The sequence below is a fragment of the Delphinapterus leucas genome, chromosome 14 (assembly GCF_059928025.1).
Source record: "Delphinapterus leucas isolate spDelLeu-1000000601 "Yukka" chromosome 14, BTC_Dleu_Yukka2, whole genome shotgun sequence".
NCBI classification, from domain to species: domain Eukaryota; kingdom Metazoa; phylum Chordata; class Mammalia; order Artiodactyla; family Monodontidae; genus Delphinapterus; species Delphinapterus leucas.
This window is the reverse complement of record NC_143142.1, coordinates 17,195,912-17,222,572: the sequence shown is the minus strand read 5'-3', so window position 1 is coordinate 17,222,572 and position 26,661 is coordinate 17,195,912. Positions and strand designations below refer to the sequence as shown.

General features: G+C 49.1%; 1 protein-coding gene across 4 annotated transcripts; it reads left to right on the top strand.

Annotated features, from left to right (window-relative positions):
* The first annotated feature begins 3,991 nt into the window (after window positions 1-3,991).
* Window positions 3,992-24,102, top strand: TCHP (trichoplein keratin filament binding). Of its 4 annotated transcripts, none has more exons than XM_022550973.3 (14): window positions 3,993-4,123; window positions 5,446-5,639; window positions 6,638-6,848; window positions 7,458-7,514; window positions 8,889-8,957; window positions 9,833-10,006; window positions 10,842-10,954; window positions 11,139-11,205; window positions 12,314-12,486; window positions 13,333-13,414; window positions 14,779-14,964; window positions 15,547-15,690; window positions 16,734-16,797; window positions 19,392-24,102. In XM_022550973.3, exons 2-13 carry the CDS (start codon window positions 5,446-5,448, stop codon window positions 16,764-16,766), a joined length of 1,503 nt encoding a protein of 500 aa, XP_022406681.1. In that variant the 5' UTR covers window positions 3,993-4,123; the 3' UTR covers window positions 16,767-16,797; window positions 19,392-24,102. The 4 variants fall into 4 exon arrangements, with proteins under 4 accessions (XP_089750696.1, XP_022406681.1, XP_022406680.1 ...); XM_022550972.3 differs by lacking the exon at window positions 19,392-24,102 and adding an exon at window positions 17,276-18,320; XM_030764335.2 differs by lacking the exon at window positions 19,392-24,102 and having other exon boundaries at window positions 16,734-18,320.
* The last annotated feature ends 2,559 nt before the right edge of the window (window positions 24,103-26,661 follow it).

Sequence of the window (26,661 nt, the reverse complement as noted above, 5' to 3'; positions counted from 1 at the left end):
ACTTCGGCGAAACATGTGGGATCTTAGTTCCCAACTAGGGATCAAACCCGCACCCCCAGCATTGGAAGTGCATTCTTAACCACTGGACTGCCAGGGAAGTCCCTGATCGGTGATCTTTGATGTGAGTATTGCAAAAAGATCATGACATGCTGAGGCTCAGATGATGGTTGGCATTTTTTTATCAATAAAGTATTTATTTTATTTTATTTATTTATTTTTTGGCTGTGTTGGGTTTCTTTGCTGCACGCCGGCTTTAGTTATGGCGAGCGGGGGCTACACTTCGAAACAGTGTGTGGGCTTCTCATGGCGGTGGCTTCTCTTGTTGTGGAGCACGGGCTCTCGGCGTGTGGGCTTCAGTAGTTGTGACTCGTGGGCTCAGCAGTTGTGGCTCTCGGGCTCTAGAGCACAGGCTCAGTAGTTGTGGCACAAGGGCTTAGTTGCTCCGTGGCACATGGGATCTTCCCGGACCAGGGCTCGAACCCGTGTCCCCTGCATTGGCAGGCGGATTCTTAACCACTGCGCCACCACGGAAGTCCCAATAAAGTTTTTTTGTTTTTTTAGCGGTATGCAGGACTCTCACCGTTGTGGCCTCTCCTGTCGCGGAGCACAGGCTCTGGATGCGCAGGCTCAGCGGCCATGGCTCACGGGCCCAGCCGCTCCGCAGTATGTGGGATCTTCCCGGACCGGGGCATGAACCCGCGTCCCCTGAATCGGCAGGCGGACTCTCAACCACTGCGCCACCAGGGAAGCCCCAATAAAGTATTTTTTAATTAAGGTATGTGTGTTGTTTGTTTAGACATAATGCTGTTGCACAATTAATAGACCACAGTATAGTGTAAATGTAACTTACATATGCATGGAAACTAAGAAATCTGTGTGACTCATTTTATTGTGGTACTTGCTTTATTGTGGGGGTCTGGAACTGAACCTGCAGTATCTCCAAGGTCTGCCTGTAACAGTTTCTCAGCTCCTTCCCTTAGGAGAAAGGGAACTAAACCCAGCACTTGAGCAGGCGCTATGCAGAAAACTGTCGGCATTAAGGCAATTATAACACGAACAGGTATCACTTATCAAGTGCTAATCATGTGTCCAGCACTGGGTTGAGGCAGCTGTTAAACAAACCAGCACTACTATCCCCATTTCACAGGTGAGAAAATTGAAGCTCAGAGATACGAAATAGTTCAGTGCTAGTCAAACAATTGAGTGCTAATAAAACACAAAACTGGGGCTCTGAGAGGCAGCCCCATAGCCCCAGGGTCTCTGAGCTCACCTGTCTGCTTCTGCATCCTTGTCTTAGGGAGGGTAGGGAGCCCAGCTCAGGTATGAAGAGAGAAACCAGGGTGGTTGATGTTGAAACGCTGTGAAAACCCAGCGTAGGTAAATGTGCCTTGGCATCGCCACCTGCTGATTAAGTGAGGGCATTGCACGGCCCCCAGCACTGTCACGTTTCAGCTAATAGGGAGCTGCTCCCGTGTCATCATGCCACCTCCCCATTCCTGTTTTCTCCTCCCATGCCAGGACACCCAAAGACAAGTCCAAGAACAGCCCCAAGGAATGGTGCGCTGGCCCAGGGCCCAGTGTGTGCAGCGTCCACCTCGATGGTTGCCTGCCAAGGCTTTCTCTCCTAGTCCCTTGTGGGCCGTAGTCATCAAACTGTCGCTAAATATTTAATATTGCTGAACTCTTTATATGGCCCAGCTGGCCCACATCTGCTGGCCTCTTTTAAGAGCTACATCTACAAGTCACAAGCTGCTGGAAAAGCAGACTGAAAAGAGATTTACAAGCTCTGGAGGTTGGGTGTAAATCCTGACTCTTGTCATCCTTGCCGTGTGACCTCAAGAGAGTTGCTTGAGATCTCAGTCTCAGTTTCCTCATCTGCAAAATGCAGGCAAGAGCCTCACATGTTAGAGGGAAGCTTAAACGAGAAATTACCTCTGAAAGCATCTGACACACGGTAGGTATTCAAACAATGTTAGTCCCTTTATGTCTTTCTTTTTGTTGTCTTTCAATACCATCTTTCCCTTTTCCTTTTGGAGAAAAAGAAGGGACTCAAGTTGGGGGGAATCTACTCATTCATTCTCGACGAATATTTATTAAGTGCCTACATTGTGCCAGGCACTGGAGCCACAGCAGGGAAGGTAATGATCCCTACCCTCTCGGTGCTTCAGAGAGTGTTCAGGACCTGCAATCAGACAGAGCTGGGTTCAAGTCCTGGCTCTACCACCTATAAGCTGTGGTTCCTTGGGCAAGTGCCATCCCAGAAGAAGAGGCCCAGAGGCTATGCCCTGGGGCCTCAGGCTTCCAGGACCAGGCCAGTCAAGCCCTAGGCCCTTGATCCCAGTAGTGGAGCTTGTTTGGTCCTTTAAGGCCATTATACAGATGAGGCAACTGAGACCCAGAGAGTGGAAGGCCCTTGCCCAAGAGGCACAAAATCAGGACCTGAAGGCAAGTCTCCCACAACACAATTCACATGTTTCTAAAGTTCCTACCACACTCAAGGAGGCCCATCAACAAGTATTTATTTATTGGGCTCTTTTGTTGTGTGGGCAGCTCTGGCTGGGTTGATCAGAGTGGGTGGCTGCTTCCCTTCTCCACTGGGGACACAATATGGAAGAGTGGCCATGACCTTGGCCAAAGGGGTTGGGACCAATCGGAGGCTGACCCTAGGGAATCTCACGCATGAGGCAGGGCAGATGCTGAGTAAACATGTGTCAAGTAAAGGGGGATGTGAGAGACAGTGCTCACCTGAGATGCTCACCTGAGCTCACCTGAGGTGCTCTGCTGTTGGGCCCTCTCCATTTAAACCTTCATTTCCTCTCACAAGGGCAACCCTAGAAAGCAGCCCTGATGGTATTCTTTTTAAAAGCTAAACTGAGGCACAGTAAAATTTTCAAGACTTACTGATTTGAATCAGGCAGCACCAAAGAAAAGGCGGTCGGGAGCGCTCCACCGGCAGAATCTAGGAGAGAGGTTTTTAGAAAGAAGATGTGAAAGCAAGGAAATATTTGATTGGCTATTGCTTAAGGGGTTGCCTTGTTTGGGAACGCCTAGCTGGCTGTTGGTGATTGGTAAGTTTCATTTTCTCGGATTCAAGTGCATTGGCTCTGGCCTCGGTTTAGGTTGGCTTGCATAGGCTACGGAGGCGTCAGGGCCTCCGCAGTCTCACGGCCTCCTTTTCCAATTACTTTAACATTCTCATTTCACAGATGAGGACACTGAGGCACGGAGTGATGAAGTGACCTGTCCAAGACCACATGACTAGCGTGGTGGAGGTTGCAGCAGAGGCCACAATGTTCAACCGGACATTATGCTGCATCCAGGAAAACAGAGAGTGGAATAAAGGGAGGAAGGAATGAAGGAGAGAGTAAATGAAGACAAGAATGGGAAAATGAAAAGGGCATGAATCAAAGAGCGGATGTTTTCATTTTCTTAACGGAATAGTTGATACATAAGATAATACACGTAACACCTGCGAGTTATAAAACACACTAAGAGAATGAACAGACTTGAACCCACCACTATCCTAAGACAATAGAAAGTTACCAATAACTCGTCCCTACTGACGCCAGCAGTTCTGCGAGCTGGCTGCACGTCGAAAGCACCTGGGGGGCTTAGACAACCACTGATACCCTCAGGGAGCTTCATGGGATTTGTCTGGAGTTTGTTGGACATCTGGATTTTTAAGAGCTCCCGAGATGATTCTCATGCGCAGCCAGGTTTGAGAACCACTGGCTTATAATCACCTCCCCTATCATATCCCTCTGATTTCCCCCCATCCTCACCTTTATCCTAAATTTGGTGTAGTGAATGGATTCTTTTCCTCTTTCCTTGCCTGTTTCCAGGACTAGCGACGTTTGCGATTGAGCTCCCGCCCATCACGCGGGGGCACCAGAGAAAAACACAGCCTTCTTTTTCCTCTCTGCGCGTCTAGTAATCGCGCTGCAGGAGGCTTGGCCCTCGCGGCGCTCCGTCGCCGACCCGTTGCCCCGGCAACGAGCGGGGAAACGGCCGGCGTAGGTGCAGTTCTGCCCGGAAGGGTTGCAGCGGGCCGTGCCGGGGTCGGTTGGGACATGCTGCAGCTCGGGCCGGGACAGCCTTCGAAGATTCCGGGGCGCAGAGAAACGTAAGTCGGGGGTTTGGGCTCGGCCGGGGGCCGGCTTTGGGGCCGGGACCCTCAGAGCCCCGCTGCAGTCGGCCCCGCGCTGGCGGGAAGCGCGTCCGCCATCGCGGGACGCGATCGCAGGGAGCCCGGGGGTTCGGCTTCCCGTTCTCACTCTGCTCCCCGCGCGCTCTGGGTCCGACACTTTCCTCTGTAACCGCTTTTGTTACAGAGGGATGCGACTTTTTCAGGGAGCAGCCCAGCTTGTTGGTGGCAGATCCGGGACCGGAATCTTAAGTTTTCTGACTCCTGGTGCAAAGATTTATCCGCGGGCGGCTCACAGGGCAAGGAAAACAGTTTGTCAAGCCTGCCGCAGTCTGAAGACAGATCATAAACTGGCAGCCTCAGGCTAAACTCGGCCCATAGACGCAGATCACTTTCCTTCGGGATCGGAGGACTCTGAGTTTGCTTATTCAACAGAAGCTCCTTAAGCATTGTCACAGCCAAGCACTGTGTAGACCTTGCACATAGGGCAGCTTTTGGACCAGGGGAAAAGGTGTCCGGAGTGAGACTGGTTCTGCTTTCGAGTCTCCAGCTGTGTCCCCAGATTGCTCCTTGACCCATGCAAATTCATTCCTCTCTCTGGGTGGTGGTTTCTCCATCCGTAAGATGAGGGATCTCCCTCCATGCTAATCCAGAACACTTCCAGATGTGACACCTGGATTGGGCCACTCTCTGCGGGTTGCCGAAGCCAGGGCATGTTGGCCCCAACAGGCAGCCTCTTGCAGTCTACAGAGCCCGGGCACTCATCTCAGACTAACATGAATTAGGATCCCAGCTCTTTTATAAATTTCCTCCACTTCCTGCTTTTGTAATCTTGAGCAAGTCATTTTACCTCTTTGAACTTAAGTTTTCTCACCTGCCAAAAAATGGGGCGATAGTAACAATGAAAAAGATCGTATATGTCAAGGGCTTGGCACACACAAGTATTCCTTAAATTATTATCTATGTTACCTTAGGCAGAGCATAGAAGTCCCCAGTGTGCTTGTCCAGCGTTGCCAGGACTGGTTCTCTGTCTCTGTCTGCAGTGCCCTTCATGATGTCTGGCTCACAGCCCGGTGCAGTCCACGCTTATTTAAGTAGATGATTTGCAGTCCTGATGACAAATCATTTTTAAAATACTGGTGCCTGGGGGCCTACACTAAGACTGTTTGATTTAACTAGTCTGGAGTGGGGCCCAGGCTCTACCAGGCGATTCCAGTGTTCAGCCAAGGGGTGAGGATCACGCATTAAAGGGATGAGAGGTTGCAGCAGGCTCATTTTCTTACCACTGCTGTTCTCCTCAGATGGCACTCCCCACGCTGCCCTCCTCCTGGTGCAGCCGGAGGCTCCCGGATCAGCAGGCTGCACGACAGCAACGCCGGGAGCAGGAGGCCCAGCTTCGGCAGCAGTGGGATCAGAACAGCCGCTACTTCAAGGTGTCTGACATCTGCAGCTCCAAACAGGCAGAATGGAGCTCCAAGGCCTCCTACCAGAGGAGGTAATTGTGTGGTGACTGCCATCGGTTAGGGTTGAGGGCCACTTGCTGTCAGGAGATGTGACCTTAAGGACCTGGGGGAGTGTGGCTGGACAGCATGGATTACCTGCACAGTGATGTCTTTCCAACTGGAAATTGAAAAAAAGATCATCAGTGAAGTAACAAATTCGCACTGAAAAAGATAAAATGAGAAATGTATGTAGAATGTGGAAGTCTCCTTCGTAACCCCATACCCCCAGGAGAGAAACACAATGAACTGTCTGGTGCATATCCTCCCATACTCTTCTCCATTTGTGTTTGTGTGTAAATATATATACACACATATACACCCATTTTCTGTAGAAATGCATGTAAAAACATTGAAGTTAAAAGCATAGGTTTTAGGGGCTTCCCTGGTGGCACAGTGGTTGAGAGTCTGCCTGCCGATGCAGGGGACACGGGTTCGTGCCCCGGTCCAGGAAGATCCCACATGCCGCGGAGCCCGTGAGCCACATGCCCGCTGAGCCTGCGCATCCGGAGCCTGTGTTCCGCGACGGGAGAGGCCACAACAGTGAGAGGCCCACGTACCGCAAAAAAAATAGCATAGGTTTTGGAGTCAGACAGACCTAGATAGAAACCCTGACTGTGTCACTTGCTGTATGAATGAGCTCAGTTTCCTCATCAGTGAAGTGGGGCTAAAACAGAACCTACTTTATAGGATTTATGTGATGTTTAATATAAAACCGTCCAGGTATGTAGTACCTGGTACACAGTAACTGCTCAAATAATATTAGCTGGTACCGTTAGCACGCGCATATATAAGCCCATTATACATTTTCTTCTTGCAAAAACAAGATTCTATTATGCATAGTGGTTCTGTCACCTCTGTTCACTTTGGCTGGAAGAAACCTTCCCGGGTCACCACATTCTGTCTGCCTCAGCCTCTGTCACCCACACAACCAGCCACGTGTTCCCTGTGCGGCTGTAGCACATCTGGTTGATGGTGGCTCCTTCTTACCCAGCATGCACGCCTACCAGCGGGAGAAGATGAAGGAGGAGGGGAGGAAGCGTCTGGAGGCCCGACGGCAGAGACTCAGGCAGCTTCTGGCAGAGGAGCAGGACCTGCTGGCCAGAGAACTGGAGGAGCTGAGGCTGAGCATGAACTTGAGGGAAAGAAGAATCCGGGAGCAGCACAGGAATCTGAAGTCAGCCCGAGAGGAGCAAAGGAAACTGGTAAGTAGCTTTTTAGGAGGCTGCAGAGCGGGAGTCCCCAGCCTGTCAGTGATGCCACGTGGGGTCCCCTCGGGGGCTCTGACCTGTTGAGACGGCACTTCACTCCAGAGCCAGTCGGGAAAAGTGCTTACTCTGAGTTGTTCTTTATGTGTGTTTTCCATGAGTCATCTCTATTCTCTTTGGCCCCTTAATCATTACATCTGAGTCCTTTTTCTTTATTCTAGTTCTCTGGTCCCACAAAGGGCTGGGAGTGGTATATTTTATCTTCCAAAGTAGTCGTGTGCGATGGTGAGCCCCAGAGCTCTGTTTTTAAGCCTGTTGTATATTTTGAAACAGATCTTTAGTATCTAGGACCCATCTGTAGCATCAGATTTGGGCCCCCTTTTGTCACCATTATAAGAGTCATTTGTCAGCACTGTGTGCTTCCAATCAGGTGTCTGGCTTCCAGCGCCGTGGGTGTGAGGCATGTGGGAGGTCTGAAGGGCAGGCACAGTGCCGGGTGCCAGTGGAGGAGCTCTTAGCCTGACCTGACTTCTATTGTGGGTTATCCAAAATGTGGACAGATTGGAAAAGTGACATCAGGCTTCCCTCTTTGTGTTTTCTTGACAGATTGCTGAACAGCTTTTGTATGAACACTGGAAAAAGAACAACCCCAAACTTCGAGAGGTGAAAACCAAGGAGATCCTTCTGTTGATTTGCCTAAGTAGATGAAGTCATGTTTCCCGTCTTGTTTTTAAGCTTGCATCTTGTGCTGGGGTGAAACAGAGATCACTCCAGCCACCTTGAAAAGAAGCCCCACACAGAAGATCTGGGTCATTCGGTTAACAGCTACAAGTGGCTGTGAGGTTGGGACGTCTGATAGGGAGGGGGGACCCCAAGGGCAGAGGCTGGGTAGGCAGAAGGGGCCACCTTGGACGGCCTCATACGGTCTTCCCCTGGAAGTGCTGGGGAGCACCTGCGTGATTTTAAGCAGGGGTGCAACAGGGTCCCAGCTGCATTTTGGGGAGCAGCAGCTTTGGCAGTAATGTCGAGGTGGGGGGGGAAGGGGTGATGTCAATTGAGGGGTTGCTGCCGCAGCCCAGGCAAGTAATGGTAAAGGTCAGAACTGGGGTGGCAGGAGAAAGGGGGACAAATCCACAGGCTTCGGGGCAAGGAGAGAGCGGGGCGTCTTGGCTGGGGTGACATCATTCAACAGAGATTGGGCTAGAGGGAGAGAATCCCATGAAGGATATAATTAATTAGTTTCAGTGTATAGTTTGTGTATCCACTTGGTGTGTTCACTTGTGTGCTCATAACTTCATGTAGAAATTGCCAGTCACAAGTACTAGAGCATCTGGCTGCTCTGCAGTGCTGTGCCGTTAGCGCTAAACCCGGGAGGACTCCTCTCCCCAGCCATTTGTAGATTTCAGTGGCTCCTCCAAAGTCACCTACTCAGATGTTTATTCAGAACATTCAAGTTAGTTGCAAAGGCTTACATGTGTGAGTTGAGGGAGAAATTTAAAACTTTTATAAACAATTTCCCAAACAAAAGCTTTTGGACAGTGGTACAATTCATTTTCTGATCCAAAAGATTGTTTAAACCCAAATCTCTTATTAATTACCCCAAATTTGTTGCATCTATTGATCCAGGTAGTGCATGTTTTTACAGCTGCTCTTTTGCAGAGGGAGTACTGGGGAGCCAGGCCAAAGGTTGAGTCTGTTCCTCATCTAGCTTCTGCCCTGGGGCCTGGCAGGCTTTAGACCTGCCAGGGTGGCCTTTGAGATTAGATTTCCATTTCAGTGTCTGCTGACCTGTTCTGGCTCAGCCCCAAGGGTACTGGAAGAAAAGTTTATTACTTTTTTCCAATTCTTGACATGGTTTAGAATTGACTGGTCCTTTGGTTTTCTAATTGACTTGCAATCAGACTGTATATGTTGGGGTCACCATGCACTTACTTATAAGACACCTGGCCACATTCCAGGCCATGACACTGTACTCGGCAGTGAATATGTGTCCAATGAATCAGTTAGGAAGTTTATTCTCTGCCTTCTCGTCCTCAGATTGAATTGGAACTTCACAAGAAACATGTGATAAACTCTTGGGAAACACAGAAAGAGGAAAAAAAACAGGTGTGGTATGTGTTGGGAGACTGTCTCCATGTCTTTTTTTTTTTTTTTTTTTGTGGTACGTGGGCCTCTCACTGTTGTGGCCTCTCCCGTGGTGGAGCACGGGCTCAGCGGCCATGCTCCGCGGCATGTGGGATCTTCCCGGACCAGGGCATGAACCCGTGTCCCCTGCATCAGCAGGCGGACTCTCAACCACTGCGCCACCAGGGAAGCCCTGTGTCCATGTCTTTGAATTTGTTTCTTGTTTTCAATGTTAATGACTCCAACACAGGAATAGACTTTTTCTCGGTTTACTTAACACATGTTAAAACTGAATGTTTGCTGCTCTTATGCAGACAAGAATCCCACGTGATCACTCCCAGGGGCAGAGTAAGACAAGGCATCCAGGGCTGGTTGATGGTAGACGCAACATGCATCCTTAAAGGTTGTTTCTGTTGCAGCACCCTCTTTTGATGTAATTTACGTCATAAAGTCTCAACCTTGGTTTATAGCAGCAACTCTGGGGATAAAAGTCCACACCTCCGTGGACCCATTGCTTCACCTCTGGGTTCATTTTGTAAAGTGTTTTGTTGACTTGTGGAAGGGAAGGAACCCTGGTGTTCTTGAGCCCCTCCTCTGTACCAGGCACTGTGCTGAGAGCCTCCCCAGCTTCGTCTCTGAGGGCAGCACCACTCCCATGGTTCCCACAGTGAGAATCGAGCCCAGGAAGATGCACCTTTGCCTGGGCCACACAGCTGATAAGTGCATGGCCTCCTCGGGTACAGACGTGTTGGAATGAGGAACGGGCCCTGAGGCCTGCTGACCGGTGGTGGGGAGCAGGGTCTTTGCCAGCTCCATGCTACAGATACTCACCCCCGGGTCCCTTTGGCTCCATGCAGCAAGAAGCCGCCGAAGAGGAAAAGGAAAAACGGTATGAAAATGAATATGAAACGGCCCGACGGGAAGCGCTGGAACGGATGAAAGCAGAAGAGGAGAGGAGGCAACTGGAGGGTAAACTGCAGGCAGACGCGCTGCGCCAGCAGATGGAGGAGCTGAAGGTGAAGGAGATGGAGGTGAGGGCAAGCCCCGGCGCCAGGGCCTCCTCGCTCGTAGCTCCTTCTTGTTAGGAAACGGGCGTTTAAAAAGCTGCGCTAAACAGAGACCATATCCGGGGGGGCGATTCTAAGAAGGGAAACAACGCTGGGCTCTCCTTCTGACATGTGCTCCCACCTGTGGTTCTTTCTGTGCCCAGATTCTAGAGTGTCAACTGTCAGGAGATAACACGCGTCCCCTCCGACGTGTGTAGAGAGGCCTGCTGTCCGAGAGCCTCCTGAGTACTTGGATTTCAAGTGCTCTTAGTAGACTTGACTTAGTCTGATGATCCAGCACACAGCTCTCGTGGGAGACTAGCAGTTTGGGGGTCTCAAGGCACAAACCATGAGGATCTTTGGTCCTGGAAGCTGTTTTGAGAATACTGTGCACAGTTGCTCTGAGGGGCTGGATCTTCTCATGCAGGCGAGGGGAGCACTCTCCCCTTCCCCAGGCCAGAATGATTCAAGAACTAGATCCTTTGTGCCCACTATGTATTCTAAGTGCCGAGCACTGGGCTGGCTGTAGGGATACAGCTGGGAGCTGTTTCGGGTCAGGGAGACAGATGTTTAGTTACAATAGGCTTGGAAAGTGCAGGGCCCTGTGGGAGCACGGGGCAGGGGTTCATCCTTGTTGGCAGGGTTGGGAAGGCCCAGCAAGATGAATGAGTGAGCTGGGCCAAGGGGCTCAGAGCCCCGGAGGTGGAAGGGGATCCTGGCACCAGGTGGCCAGGCCACCCTTGTTGTGTGGTGTCTGCTGAGGGATGAAGGAACTCTGATTCTCATTCACTTACCTGGGTTTACCGTCTTGTACCCATAGGCCACCAAACTAAAGAAGGAGCAGGAGAATCTGCTGAAGCAGCGCTGGGAGCTGGAGAGGCTGGAGGAAGAGCGGAAGCAGATGGCAGCCTTGTGGCAGAAGGCGGAGCTGGGGTGCGTGTGAGAAGGACTCCCAACCCCTCGCCTGCCTTCCCCAAGCGGGCGAGCCTCTCACTTTCTCAGACGTGCAGTGGTAACCCTGAAACCGAACAGGATACAATCTGCAGAAAGCAGCTGTCTAACCTCTGCTTAATTCTTTAGGAAACACTGAAGGCAACCCATATTTTCTCATTTCTAGACGCTTTTTGAGACATCAGTATAACGTGCAGCTCAACAGACGTACACAGCAGATCCAAGAGGAACTGGTAAATCTGAAGGGACAGCCTGGCGTTTCTTTCACTTTCTTTTGAAAAGCATGTTTTCCATTGCTTAGTAATGGGTGCGTTCTCATAAGAAAACACCAGGTGAGATCCCCCCTTAACCAGCAGCCCCCGCAATCCCTGCCCCTCCCAGAGGCGTCTGTTTGGGTGTACATCTTTCTAGATATGCAGTTGACCCCTGAACCACGTGGGGGTTAGGGGTGCTGACACCCACGGAGTTGAAAACCCATGTACTGCTCTCTCTGCCTCAAAAACGAATTGATAAATGACCCACTGAAGGGCAGGAAGCTAAAACAGTTTGGTTAGAATCAGGACTCAAACCCTAGTTCATTTCAGTCTACCTACTGTACTCTCTAGTCAAACACTTTTCCCACACTTAGTTAATTTAAAGATCTGTAAAATAAAAATACTAGTATACTTATTGAAAAAAATCTGTGTAAGTGGACTCACACAGTTCAAACCCGTGTTGTTCAGGAATCAACTGTATTTACATGCACACACACACAGGGAAGTGGTGAGTTTGGGGGGTTTTCAGTTTCATTTTAAATGTACTTGAAGTGGCATTGCACAGCATAGTACCTAAGAGTACACCTCAGGCTTCCAGACCCGTGTTCTTAGACTGAGCTTGTTCTTTTTGACTAGCTGCTCGGTATTCCTTGCAAGTATTTTGATGGGCTCCCTCACTGAGACCAGACAGGAGAGTTGCTTTCCCACCCCAGTCGGCTTTCCTCTTACGGAACAGCTGCAGTGAGCACTTTGTGCATATATCTCTGTGCATTTGTGTCTCTGTAGCTTATATCCTGTGAAGTGGAATTGCTGGCAAATTGTGTTCTAAAAAGCTGTGCTACCAGATGTGTCCGAGGGCAGAGATGTGTGTGTGGTGGCAGAGGGTCTCTCCCTGTGGGCAGAGAAAAGCTCCTGGGCCTCTGTGGCGTCTAAATCATCCCTACGTGATCACACCCTGCCTGCTCTGGAAACAGCCCATGTCTTCCCAGAACGCCTGCTTTCAGTGCCGAGGGGCTGGCAGAGCTGAGGCTGTTGCTACTGCAGGGCTGGGCACCGCGCCCACTGCGCTTCCTCGTCCTTCCTCTAGGAGGCAGACAGGCGCATCCTGCAGGCGCTGCTGGAGGAGGAGGACGAGAACCAGCGTGTGCACCTGGCCCGGAGGGAGCAGGCCCAGGCCGATGTGGCCTGGATGAAGCGGGTCATCGAGGAGCAGCTGCAACTGGAGAGGGCGCGGGAGGCGGAGCTGCAGATGCTGTTGAGGTGAGAGGTGGCATCCCGGCCTCTACTTGCACCTCGATCCCCGCAGGTCAGCAGGTCGCTGTGAGGGTTGTCTGCTGTTGATGAAACTCCCATCCTTGTTCCTCTGTCCATCATTCGTGAGGAGCACATCTTTGCTAGTGGACCTGGCTTGTGGGGTGTTTCCCTCGGGTTATTTAATGTGGAAGCCATTAGGGTTTAGAGTAAGGATCTGTTCATCTGAGATCTTAGAAACTTGAAAGGAAATGGTTATAAATTATGGAGACATTGAATGCTTCTTAGGTCTATATGAATGGGTCTGGATCCTAAAACTTAATCTGGTAGATTGAAGTACTGGAATAACAGGTAACACTTACTGAGCACTTACCGTGCTCCAGACACTGTGCTAAGTGCTTTACGGTCCTCCTTCTGTTTAATCCTGACATCCAGCCCAGTGCTGGGGTCACAGAGTACTTGGGTCACGGGGAGTCGAGGCAGTCACTCACTTGCCCCAGGCCACAGGGCGAGCTAGAGTGACCGCAGGAACATGGTGACAGAGCTCAGGCACCGGCGTGCCCCTCCTCTTCTCCAGCCCCGATGGTTTCATTCACTTCAGTGTTTAAATGTCCTGGATGCACGTCTTCACCAGTGCTTTTTGTAAGGAGATGGAGGGTTAAAAAAAGGAACTTAAAGTACTTATGATAGTAATACTTTCTGTGAAGTTGTCCTTCCCTGTAATCTGCTGGAAGTTTATTTGGAGGTCGGCTGCACAGAAGGTGTGTGCTACCTGGTGCCTTGGAGCCCTGTTGGTTCTCTTCTACCACCGGTGGTGGTAAGGATCCAGCTGTCATCCTCTCCGTGTCTCCCTAGGGAGGAGGCTAAGGAAATGTGGGAAAAGAGAGAGGCAGAGTGGGCCCGCGAGAGGAGTGCTCGAGACCGGCTGATGAGCGAGGTAATCCGGGAGTGGGCTCAGGTGGCCAGGCGGGTGTCGGGTTGGTGACCACGTGCTGACCCTGCCAAATGTTCTGGGAACAGAGTCCCCTCTGGGCATTTTCAGTGGACTTTCAATATCATTATAAAAGTAATATACGCTTACTAGGAAAAAATTCAGTACAGAAAAGTAAAAAGTAAAAAAACAGTCACTATCTACACAGCCACTATTTATTTCCTTCTATGCTTCTGTTTCTATGGATAATGTTTTTTCTACATACTATACTGAGCTATTTGATTTCAATCATTTTATTATACTATTATATCTTCTTTGTAAATGTCATTTTGATGGCTGTGTAATATATCTTGTGGGTATAGTTTGTTTTTCCGTTTCCTTTTGTGGATCCATTTTTTTTCTGATTTTGAGCTGTTATATATTACTGCAGTGAACATCTTGGTGCAGAAGCCTTTTCCACATTTAGGATTTTTTTCTTGGAGTGCAAAACCAGAAGTAGACTAAGGAACATGACTTTTATTTGTCATATATAAGTAGTGCATTATAAGACACACCCCAATTCAAAGGAAATCTTTTGGGGGAAAAAAGGTCTTTATTATCCATGTATTGGAAGTTATCTTAAAGTGGTTTAAAATGGAAATTATATTCTGTGCATGCCAGCATGCTACATTTTAGAACCCATGGGAAATCCGGTCTCAACTGGTGCTTTTTCACTTTTGTGAATACCAGATACTCTCCAGCATCTTTTTATTTTTTTTCCCCCATTTAAAATGTTCCTCCTCATTGTGGCCACTTTACATGTCCCCCCACAGAGAGCATGACTGTTGGGTATGGCAGGTGGCTTCCTGCTGTTCCTGGTTGCCAAGTCCTGACCATCATGTGGACATAATCCTGCTCTGGCCAAGAATCAAACACAGCAGGTTTCTGCTGCTTTGAGCAGTAAATTTAAATCCACAAGGTTGGTGGGATGACCCAGACTCTGCCTCTGGCCATCTACGTGGCTTGTGATTTCTTACTTTTTCTAGAACTCACTGATAGGGAGTGAGAGCCACCTTGTTGCTATGTGTCTGTGCCCTGGGGACGGAGCTCCATCCCTGCCTGCTTTGATCTCTTTGGTGCTCGGCTGTCTCCATACGCACAGTCCACGTGCACTCTGTGTGCGATGGAGACGTGTGGGAAACGTGGCCGATTGTTTGGACCGATCCCGCAGTCTGGGCTTGCCTTCATCCTGGTGTATTTGGGCCTGAGGCTGAGGATTAGGCTGGGTCTGGTCTCCATGTAGCTGCAGCTGCAGACTGTCCACGGCTGGTAGAACAGGCATCTGTTAAAGTCTAACCAAAATCTTCCCTCTTCCTTTCCGCTGAGGATAGGTTCTGACAGGAAGACAAAAACAAATACAGGAAAAGATTGAACAGAACCGACGGGAGCAAGAGGAATCCCTGAGACACAGAGAGCAACTTATTCGAGATCTTGAGGAGGCCAGAGAGTCAGCTCATCGTGAGAAAAAGGAGAGCGAAGAACTGAAATCAGCCAGGAAGCAGGAGCTGGAAGCCCAGGTGGGGCTGAGCCCTGGGATGAACGCACGGGCAGCAGGCCCTGCTGAGGTTCCTGCACCATCATGGCACAGGGTTCAGGGACCCTTGACTTATTTCCACAGCCTGGCCTGGACCTTGTCCAGGAAGCCCACGTTTGGGAGCTCAGAGCATCCCTTTTCATTTCCCGCTGGAACCCTGACCCTCCTGGTTGTAGCTCCAGCCCCGCTCCGGGTCCTCTGTCTCCTGTGGAAACAAGGCTGCTGTTACCGTTCCTTGCCTCTTTCCTGGCTGCATCTGCAAGCACCTGGCTCACTGGCCACAAGTCTCTTTTTATTCAATTCAGTACCTAATAGTTAACACAGAAGGGTCTTCCCAACACGTGGCTATGTCCAGAGCTTTTTACAAGGTGCATTTTACCACACACATAACCTCTCCAGTACCATGGTACCATTCAGTACCATGAATGTCCTTCCCATGAGGGCACTGCCACCACTAGTGCTGAGCGCTGATGCTCCAGCGGGGGGACCTGAGCCTCTCCCTCTGGATCAGAGGCAGGGTTCCGCCCTGTGGCCCGTCCCAGGTGACTTTGCTCTCGGTGGCCAGGTTGCAGAGCGCCAGCTGCAGGCGTGGGAAGCAGACCAGCAGGAAGAGGAGGAGGAAGAAGAGGCGAGGCAGGCAGAGCAGCTCACAGACGCCCTGCTGCGGCAGGAGGCGAAGATGATGGCCGAGCAGGGCTACCGGCCCAAGGTAGGGAGCGCAGCGGACGGCGCTACTGCTGTGCTGCGCAGCCTGGCCCTGCTCTTCCAGGCTGGCTCACAGCCCAGGGCGCAGGGCTGCTTCCCAGCAGCTCAGATTCTTCCTTGCTCCTCTTGTGTGTTTCTTCCTTTCTCGACTGGTAGGGAACCTTGACACAGCGTCTGTTTCAGTCCTTCATTGGGCCTCAAACAGCCCTTGTGGCGACTTTGCTGTGGCTCCTGCCGCTGCAGCCCAAGGACTGAGGTCCTGACTGCTAAGCTGTGTGCCTGGCCACTCTGTTCGGGATAGAGAACAATCCAAGAAGAGCTTTGCCGTGGCTGGTGAGAGGTGAAGGCACAGTGGTGCTGTGTCCTAACTGTCCAGACAGCAGAGCCCAGCTGACCGGGGTGACCAGGGGCTTGTTTCCCTTCCTCTCCTGCCCTCGGCACCTGCGGTTGCCCCCTCCCTATCATCTGATCCTCTCCTTCCTTCTTTCCCTGCCTCACGAACTACTTGAGTGACCCCCGATGCGAGGCATCGGGGGATCACAGACAAGCAGAGGCCGTCACCCCTGCTTCAAGGGAGCTGATGACTAAAGCACCCAGGAACTGACTGAGGGCTCAGCAGGCGTGTCGCCTTTGTCCCTCCTTTAGCAGGGCCACTCTGGCGTTCTAACAGAGAGGCCAGCTCCTCTGTGGTCAGAAACTCCGGGAAGCTGATGAAACAGCAGGTACCACACCTGCTGCAGAACGTCAGTGTCCTAACTGGCCGGGGATCTCAAGGCGCAGGGAACAGCATTTTCTAAACTTACTCCATCATGGATCAGTGAGTGTCTCAGATCGAGGTCTCAAAGAGCCACGTGAAATGTTACTTAGGGCTGGTACTTAAAAAAAAAAAAGAGGGCCTCATTTAGGGCCTAGGGTCAAAGACTTTTCAGCTCTAAATGAAAATAGCCATTTATACTGTGCTTGTAGCTCTTTCTTAAAATGAGATTAATTTCCAGCGCTCCAGAGACTGCTGACCTAATCAGTCTTATGTTTTCTTTCTCTTCTCAGCCTTATGGACATCCCAGAATCGCTTGGAACTGACTCTGTTGATACTGTAAGCACAGAGAGCAAGGTTGGTGAGGCCTCTGACATGCAGCTGCCAGACCGTCTTACGTGTTCTGTTCCAGCGTTCGGGTCACTGTAAAATAGTTCAGCGAGCCTGTTCAGTTCCACAATTAAACAGAGAGAGGATCTGGCCAGACTTTAAGCTGTGATGGATTTGCAGCATGCAGCAGGAGGCCCTTTCCTGCCTTTCTTATCCTAGAAAGGGGCTTCACAGTTAACACATTGACAGTGCTGTCACAGTCTTGTAATATGTTGATAAATAATGTAGATTCTAAGTCAATGCTAGGAGTTACACGTTGTGTTCCACGATAGGATACATGGTTTCCTGTTGTCTCACCCCTAATTGTCAACCTCCAGTGAGGACTCCAGCTAGAGATAGAGAAATTTTTCAGTTTTTAAAATTGCCATTTAAATTTAACTCTTCTATTGAAAACAAATTTGTGGGTCTTGGTACAGTTTATTAATTTCAGGATTTATTAATTTAGTTGTCCCAAAAGGATCACGTCCTGTTTTATGGAAGAAAAGAACTATGAACCCTGAGACAGTCTGATGTCGTCCATGGATGCTTTCTAAAAAGGTGGTGATAAATGAGTCTTTCCTCCTTAAAGAAGCATTTTGGTAGAATTCCCATAGAGCATTGCATGGGGGCAGGGGGCGATGATCCCAATGTATATGTAACTGAGCCTCAAAAAGGGACCTCAGAGGGGCTTCCCTGGTGGTGCAGTGGTTGAGAGTCTGCCTGCCGATGCAGGGGACATGGGTTCGTGCCCCGGTCCGGGAAGATCCCACGTGCTGCAGAGCAGCTAGGCCCGTGAGCCATGGCCGCAGAGCCTGTGCGTCCGGAGCCTGTGCTCCGCAACGGGAGAGGCCACAGCAGTGAGAGGCCCGCGTACCGCAAAAAAAAGAAAAAAAAAGGGGGACCTCAGAAGGTCACCTGGTTGGCTAACCTTTTGGCATGACACCTTGGACCTCTAGTGTCTTGGGAAGGGCTCAGCTGTATGCAGGCTTCTGGGATTTATGTGCCCAGAGGAAGGGGCACTGAACCTGAAAAAACGAAATCAGACTCAACCACAGATCGGCCAAAAATCTGTCTTCCCACTGTTCTATCAATGAGACATAGTCCTAGATTTATCTCTATAAATAGCTGTAAGTTCCTTGCAGCAATAATCGTATTTTTATGACTTGTATTTTTTTCATGTTCCTCCTCTGAGGTTTCAGTTTTCATTACATTGTGTTCAAGATTCCATATCTCAGTAAATTACAGCTAATTACAGGGCTGGGTTCCAGGTTATTAAAACAGAGTTTATTAAAAAATCCCGAGTCTAAGGGCTGCATTGCCTTTCACTTCCATTGTGCTGTAAAAACAAATTGAGCTGCGAACTGCATCCTTAATCTGTGTTTCACTTTCTTGTCTTACATTTCTTTGGATGTGATCCCCTGAGCACCACTTTCATTATGTGTGCTCATATTTACTTCCCTTCTTTCAGGTGTTCATTAGTTGTGAAATAAAGTTCTGGTTTGACAGCATTGCTTCCAAGCTTTGTCATTGTTGCTTTTATTAATTGCCGCAAAGTGGGTTGTATAGAATGATAGGTTTTTTTTGTTTTTGTTTTTTTGTGGTACGCGGGCCTCTCACCGTTGTGGCCTCTCCTGCTGCGGAGCACAGGCTCCGGACGCACAGGCTCAGCGGCCATGGCTCATGGGCCTAGCCGCTCCGCGGCATGTGGGATCCTCCCGGACCGGGGCATGAACCCACGTCCCCTGCATCAGCAGGCGGTCTCTCAACCACTGTGCCACCAGGGAAGCCCAGAATGATAGGTTTTTACTGATTTAATCCACATCTCTTACAGGTTTGAATATTTTCTATGGTCACATTTTCTAGGTTATATTCATTTTTCTTGTGAAAGTGGTATTGTCTCTCATTTCTATTGGAGCCTCTTCTAAGTAGACTACAGGGAATTATTAGCAGTCATACACTGTCCAAGCTCCAGGACAGAATCGATGTGGACAGAATTTTTTTTTTTCTGCCATGCCACGCAGCTTGTGGGATCTTAGTTCCCCAACCAGGGATTGAACCTGGGCCCTCAGCAGTGAAAGCGCAGAATCCTAATCACTGGACCACCAGGGAATTTCCCCAGATTATCTGTCTTTTTGTTTTTTTGGCCACGCTGCATGGCTTGCAGGTTTACTGAATATTTTTTATTTCTTTGAGTTTTTTGTTTTTGAAGCCTGGCAGGAATCTTATTAGCATTAAAAATTACATTATACTGGTTCTATACCCTAAAATATTTAACTGTTTCCTCTCTAAACTGGGCCTCAATATTTGTTTCCAGATTTAGAGATTCCACTGTCTTACTGTTTCTGGCATAGCACATACTCTTCTTAGCTCTTATCTGTTGATTGTGTTGTAGCTATATACATACACATATATTGGTTTTATTGTTTTAAGCACCTTTTTCTACTTACTGTAAAATTAATAATTTATAGATCATTCTATAGCAGATTCTTCTACAAGGTTCAATTCCTTTAGAACAGATGGTGTTGAAGCCATTACTAACATGTTCTGTGTGTAAACGATTCTCACTCTTTTTGCTCCCTCAGCACATATCCTGTTTAGGGTGGATGCTCTGCGAGGCCTGGGGAAGTTAAAAAGCTGAACAAGAACAGGCACAGGAATCAAACAAGTGCATGGATAAGGAGTCACTGGCGGGCACAGAGCCAGTTGTAACTCGTGGGACTGAAGGAACCATGTGTGCCATAAATATATTCAGTATATCCACATTTCCTTATGAATATAATGAATATTTTTTCACAATCTGGGTTTTTAGGTAATTTTCAGTCTTCATAAAATATAAAGCATCATTATAATGCCTTCAAAAGCATTAACGTCAGCAGTGCCTGCTGACCTTGCCGAACTTCAGCCGTGAAGCCACGTGGAATTTTATTTTATGGAGTTTGACATTGTCATGTCTTCATTTTAGAGGGTTTTTAACTTTCTGACTTAATGTTATGATTACTCAGAAGTTCTAAAAGGTAGAAAAAAACAATCTACCTCAAAGGATATAAGCATGTGATTTTTTTTTTTTTTTTTTTTTTTGCGGTACGCGGGCCTCTCACTGCTGTGGCCTCTCCCGTTGCGGAGCACAGGCTCCGGACGCGCAGCCTCAGCGGCCATGGCTCACGGGCCCAGCCGCTCCGCGGCATGTGGGATCTTCCCGGACCGGGGCACAAACCCGCGTCCCCTGCATTGGCAGGCAGACTCTCAACCACTGCGCCACCAGGGAAGCCCAGCATGTGATTTTTTAAGTTAATTTTTTATTAAGACTTTATACATAAGTATTTCATTTTTGGGGTGCTAATATAAATGGTATTAATGATGGTATTATTATTTATTCATTCTCATTTGGCTTCTAATTTTTTTCTTTTAAAAATGGTGTTTCTTGGACTTCCCTGGCAGTCCAGTGGCTAAGACTCAGTGCTTCCAGTACAGGGGGCACGGGTTCACTCCCTGGTCGGGGAACTAAGATCCCACATGTGGTGTGGCAAGGCCAGAAAGTAAATAAATAAATAAAAATAAAAATAGTGTTTCTATAAACATATGGACACATAACTTACGTTGCACACATTCAAGATTATCTCTGGCTAGAAGAACTATTTCAGCCTTACAGTGATGATGATGGGAAAGCCTTGTTTTATGTTGTGACACTGTCCTTGTAGGGCTTTGGCACTCTTTTTCTCATTTTGGTTATTAGCTGACCTAAAAGACTTCTCTTTTGCTCATTTTTTTCCCCCTAAACACCCAATCCTCCATTTCTATGCAGAAACAATTATGGTAGAGAACATTGCCGTGTTGAGAGTTCCCCATGTGTTGCGATTAACCAAGCCGTGTGGCACTGTCATTCATGCTGCTGACTTGTCACTCCTGAGACAAACTGAACAGCCTGGCTTACAGTTACCATACACATTCTTGACGATACAAGCGGGGTTCTTTGGGCACCTGTGCAGAGTTACTTTGGCCTCTGCCAGCCTTTCAGGCCCAGGCACCACACAGGCCCTTCCTACATGATGTGAGCCAGGTCCCTGGCGTCCAATGCCATGTACACATCGATAACTCCTGGATCTGTATCTCTGGTCCTGACTCCTATATCTGCTAGCGCTCTGACATCTCCACTCTATGTCCCAAAGATGCCTCAAACTCAGCACAACAAGAATAATCAAAAGATCTCTCCTGAACTCCCATCATTAAACGAAACAACAGCAACAGCCATCTGGCCCTCCTGCAGCGTTCTCAGATAAGTGAATGGCACCACCATCCACCTGCCCGCTGCAGGAGCCATACCCCAGGGCACTGAGTCCTGCTACTTTAACCTGAAATCTCTGAGTCCATCCACTTTGCTCCTTCTCACCACCATCTATCTTTCATCCCTACCACTGACTTCTGCCTGAAGTCACCCATCCACCTCACTTTTCTCTCCATCCTGCAGATCTTTTACAAACACACACCTGAAATGAAAATCTTCCACTGTCTTCAATGGTGTCCCTCTGCATTTAGGACCAAGACCCAAATCCTCCCCTAGCCTACCAGGCCCCATAGTGGCTAGCCCTCCAGGAGCCCTCCCTAAATGCACCAAGCTGCCCCCTGGCCCAGGAACATAAGTAACAATCAGACTGGAACAAAGATGTTCCTCACAGCATTAGTTAGAATAGCAAAAACTGATAACCTATATGTCCAACACGAGGAGGCTGTTTGAGTTTGGGGTATTATACAGTGAATTAAAATGAAATGGAATGCTTAAAATTTTCTGAAAATTCTGGAGAAATGTTCACGCTGTGTTAAAAAGCTGATCAAAAGCAATAGCTACGTAACTTCATTTTTAAGGAAACATAATATTACTTTGTGGGTATTTCTCAAAGTTGGGATAATGGGTATTTCTCATTTTGGGTGCTTTTCTATATTTTCCACAGAGAACATTTATAACCTTTGAAATGAGGGGAAAATGTTATTTAAAAAACAAAGAAAAAGGCAAATACTAGATAATTAACAAAACTACAAGATAAACCCAAACTAAATAACCCAGCCTCTATTCCTTAAGGAGGTATTTCCTACCCTCTGGCAGGAAAAATTAAGGACCCATTTCCAAATATGGGTGTGGAAGGTTTCTGGTCAGGACACAGTCCTACGGTTGGTTCTGGGGCCCCTCCCCATGACCTTGGTCTCTGAACAACTTGGATGGGTATTACGCTGAGTGAAAAAGCCAATCTCAAAAGGTCACATGCTATATGGTTCCACATATATAACATTTTTGAAAGGAGAAAATGAGGGAGAACAGATTCATGGTTGCCAGGAGACAGGTATGACTCAAGGGGCAGCAGGAGGGAGGTGTCTGGTGATGCATCTTCATCTGTGCGGGTTCTGTATCTTCATGTGGTGACAGGAACCTACTTGCGTGGTAAAATGGCAAGAACTACACACACACAAATGTGTCTAAAACCTATGATATCTGAATGAGGTCTGTGATTGCACCAAAAGCAGTGTCCTGATTTTGATATTGTACTATAGTTATGTAAGATGTCACCACTGGGGGAAGCTGAGTGAAGGGCGCAGGGTACAGTTTTTGCAATTATTTTGTGGGTCTACGATTATATCAAAATAAAACATAATAGTAATCTAGCGTAGGGAAGGTTTCTTAAGACCCAAGGCACACTAACCATAAGGAAAGGATTGATAAATCTGACTACGTGAAAAAAGCTTATCTTCAAAAGACACCTGAGAGGGAGGCATGCCCACAGAATGGGCAAGGATGTTTGCAACACAGATAGCAACAAAATGTTTAGAACATTAAAAAAAAAGAAAACCCTCCTATGAATAATTTAAAAAGAAAAAAAACAGCACCTAATGAAAAATAGGTAAACACTCAAACAGGCACTTCACCAAACAGGAAATCTAAATGGCTATGATAAACATGGAAAAGCACGCAGCTGAATTATAGATCAGGAAGTGCGAACTCAAACTACTAGATACAAGCCCACTGGACTGGCGACATTAAAACTGCTTATTACACCACTGCTGATGAAGATGTAGAACAAGGGGAAATCTCATCTGCCGCTGGTACAACCCTTGGGAAGACAGCATGGAAACATGTTACAGTTTGGAGATGCACATCTCTATGACCCAGGAGTCCCACGCCTAGGTATACATATACCCTACAGAAACATACAATACATGTACCAGAAGACATATTTTTCAAAGCAGTATTTTTCATAAGAGCCAAAAACTAAACTCAAACGTCCATCCATAAAATACTAGATAGATAAATCATGGTGTATACGTTCAGTGAAGACTGCACAACATGGGGAATGTTACTAAATAGAGCTACACACGCACGTTGACCTAGATGAATCTCAATGTGAAGGAAGAAAAGCATACATCAGTGGCTCCGGTTACAAGTTTGAAAACAGGCAAAAGAAAGCTCTTACTTAAAAAGGGGTACACACAGGTGTTCAACCAAAAGCAAGGAAGCAATTAGCACTAAAGTCTGGGGAAGGAAGGACCCATGGTGCCTTCTAATGCAAAGGCAATGCTCTTGTTTCTTGACCTGGTGGCGGAGACACAGGGGGCCACATTATAATTCTGCATGGATGCATTAGACATATTTCTGTACATAAGAGTCCAGGTTGGGGGAGGTAGGGTGAACAGAATGGAGGGGGAAGGGCAGAGGCTGTGGCCCAGGCTGGCCCGGGTTCCTGTCCTGATGCCCCACCACTTAGGGGCCAGGTGACCCCTCTTTGGGCCAGTTCTTCTTCATCCATGAAAAGTGGAGAATGGGGATGTGAGGATGGGTAAGATAGATACCGAAACCACCAAGCTCAAATGGACCTATTTTTCCTGCCAGGAGGATCCCTGCCTCCTCCCCTGCCCAGTAAACAACCTGCCAGTGGTGGAAGCACCCTCATCTCTGCTGCTGGACTCTGGCAGGATTTCCACCTTGCTTGAATAGTTAGAAGCAGGCCGTATAGGCTGCGCTCCTCCACTGAGCCAGCTTCCTCCCTCCCTCCCTGGGTGCAGGGAGTCCCATCCAGTCCCCTGGAGGGAGCCCCCCTGGCTTCCAGCAGCAGGCACAGGGCTGCTCCTTCCAGAAGGACCGACCTGGGTGCCTCTACCATGCCCTGTGGGATCTGTGAGGCCCTGAACTGTTGAAACAGCTGAATTGGGCAACATCCTCCACTCACAGATCAGAGTCTGACTTTGAGTAGTGGTTACCAAATGTCTCAATTTGAAACAGACAGAAAAGACAAGAAATACTGTGGTAAACACGGAATTGGAAGACAAAACAAAAACCTGGTGTTCAACATTCCTTTAAATTCCCCCGGCACCCAGGGTGGGCAGAAGACCACACAGAGACCAGCATCCTGGCCTTCCTCTCTGATGCTCCCAGGCAAGAGGATTGCCGCTGAGTCTGCCCCACACCTCCCTCCCACCTTACCTCTATCCAGGTCGTGGCCATTCCTCACCCTCTTCTGCTTCCAGAAGGTCTGCTGTCTGCCACATTCCTGCAGCCCTCATCCTGGAGGGTCCACTGTGCCAGGAAGAGCCCCATGGTTGAGCACAGGCCCTGTGCTCTGACTTGCTCCACCACCACTAACTGGGCCTCAGTTTCCTCATCTGCAAAATGGGGGGTTGTTTCAGTTGCTACCGTATAAAATTGCACTTAGCCCAGTGACCGCACACAACGAGTGCCAGTATGAACTCAGCCCTTCTGGTCTGAAAGGAACGGGGTGGGGTAGGGTGGGGAAGTATTGAAAGAGGGAGAGGTCCTGAGAGGGGAGGGCTGGGAGAGGGAAGCAGATAGCAAGGTGTGGGGTGAGGGGGGCTAAGAGCCACTCTTAGGCCATCGTGTGGGTGGGGATGTGTGTGCAAATTTTAAGACCAGACTTCCTGTCCGTAATGTGTCCTGGGCTCCTGAGGAAAGTAGGACCTGGGAGAAAGATGGAGCTTACAGGACTAAGGCAAGAGAAGAGGCCAAGGCTGGGTGAGAGGTAATTACCTGGGGATCTGAAAGGGAAAGGAGGTGGAGAGAAGGCTGAGGGCAGGGGCAGGACACAGAGGGTGGTGCTTTGTGGGCTGGAGAGGAAGGGAGGGGAGTGAGGGGCCTGAGAGGGAAGAGAGGGGAAGGTGTTGGGAAGGGGTGAGGGGTGAAAAGGGATTTGGGGGAGAAGATGCACTGGGGTGAGAAATGGGCTGGGAAGTTTGGGGAGCGTGGTCAGGGAAGCTGTACTTGTGAACAAGGACCTGGGTGTGGGGGAGGGAGGATGGTATGTTTTGGGGGGCAGGATGAAGCAGGGCTTCACTGTGCCTTTCCTTGTCCCAAGAGGCCCCTCCCCGGGGACCTGCTCTGTGGTGAGCTGCCACATGCCCCCGTAAAGCTATGAAGGAATCCGTCCCACCCGGTGTGGCTCCGGTTTCTGGTTTGGTGGCCACCTCTGCCCGGCGTCCGTGGGCCATGGGGGCCGGCTCCTGGACAGCCTCGCAGAGTGTCAACCTCAGATGGCCCCCGAGCTGTCCCTGTGGTGAGGCCGCCTCTGTGAAGCCCCACGGTTGGGAAAGCAATGCCCATGGTGCTTGGGAGCCAGTGGACAGTCCTGCCAGTCGGTCGCTCAACAAATGCTGGAGGGGTCCTGGTGCCTGGGGCTCAAGGGTGAGACACGTCTGATGGGCACAGGAAGACTGTGCCCTGGTTACTTACTAATGCCCTTTATTCACATAATCTCACATCACCTCTTATGCAGACGTTCAGGGATGCAGCCTCCCCGGGCTTCACCTCCACACAGAGGCCATGTTCTCTGAGCTCCTTAGTCACAGACCCCTCTAGGGTCATGAAAACCCACCTTGGCTGATTACGAGGAAGACACACCGGACTGGCAATAACTCACACGCTCTCCCTCATCTCTGGATGCAGGACGTAACCTCAAGTTTAACTTCCTCATCTGTAAAATGGGAACAACTCCTCCTGCTTCATAGGGCTGCAGATAGGATTCAACAAGTTAATATACATAAGGAACCCAGCACAGTGCCTGGCACAGAGTAAATAGTTGATAAATGTGAGCTTTAATTATAATTATTACAAAAACATGGCTAAAAGTGATACCGACCAGGGTTCTTGGCCTTCCCCAATCAAGAGAAATTGACTAGAGGCCAGACATGAAATTCAGGCAAGGCTTTATTGGGGCCCCTGCTGCAGCCGGGGGGAGCGAGAACAAATACCAGTTTCCCTGGCTTGCTCGCTAGCTGGCAGGTGGGGCAAGCCTGTTCCTTATATGGGGTGAGGGTAGGGATGTGTCCAGAGGTCTAGCTGGAGGGGTGGCTTAGGTATTTTACCTCCCCCTTAGGTGGTGTTGAGTGCAGGGGCCATGCTCGGTACCCTACTTTTGCTTCCAATACGCTGTTTTTGCTCCTGGCTCTTCAGAAATGGCAGTGTTTTGGTGGGTTTTTTTTTTTTTGTCTTTTTGTATCTTTTTGGGTCCAGAATTTGCCCCAACTGCCCATGCACACAGTGATTTTTAGTCGAATATAGTTTCTCTGTATTTTGTAGCTTGAGGCGAGGTGGGTCCAGGTGCAAGCTTTGCAACACTGCAGTAAAGGGTCCCAGGTCCCAGGCATGTCTTGAAAGCAGAAGGCAAGGAGCTGTGTGGTGTTGGTGATGGGGCCTAAAAATGGCCTACAGCGGTGCTTCTCAGAGTGTGGTCCCTGGACCACCAGCAGCAGCATCCCTGGGACCCTGTTAGAAACGCAGATTCTTGGGTCCCTGCCCCAGAGCTGCTGAATCAGAGATGAACAGGAGACTCTTTCACAAGCCCTCCAGGGGCTCTGATG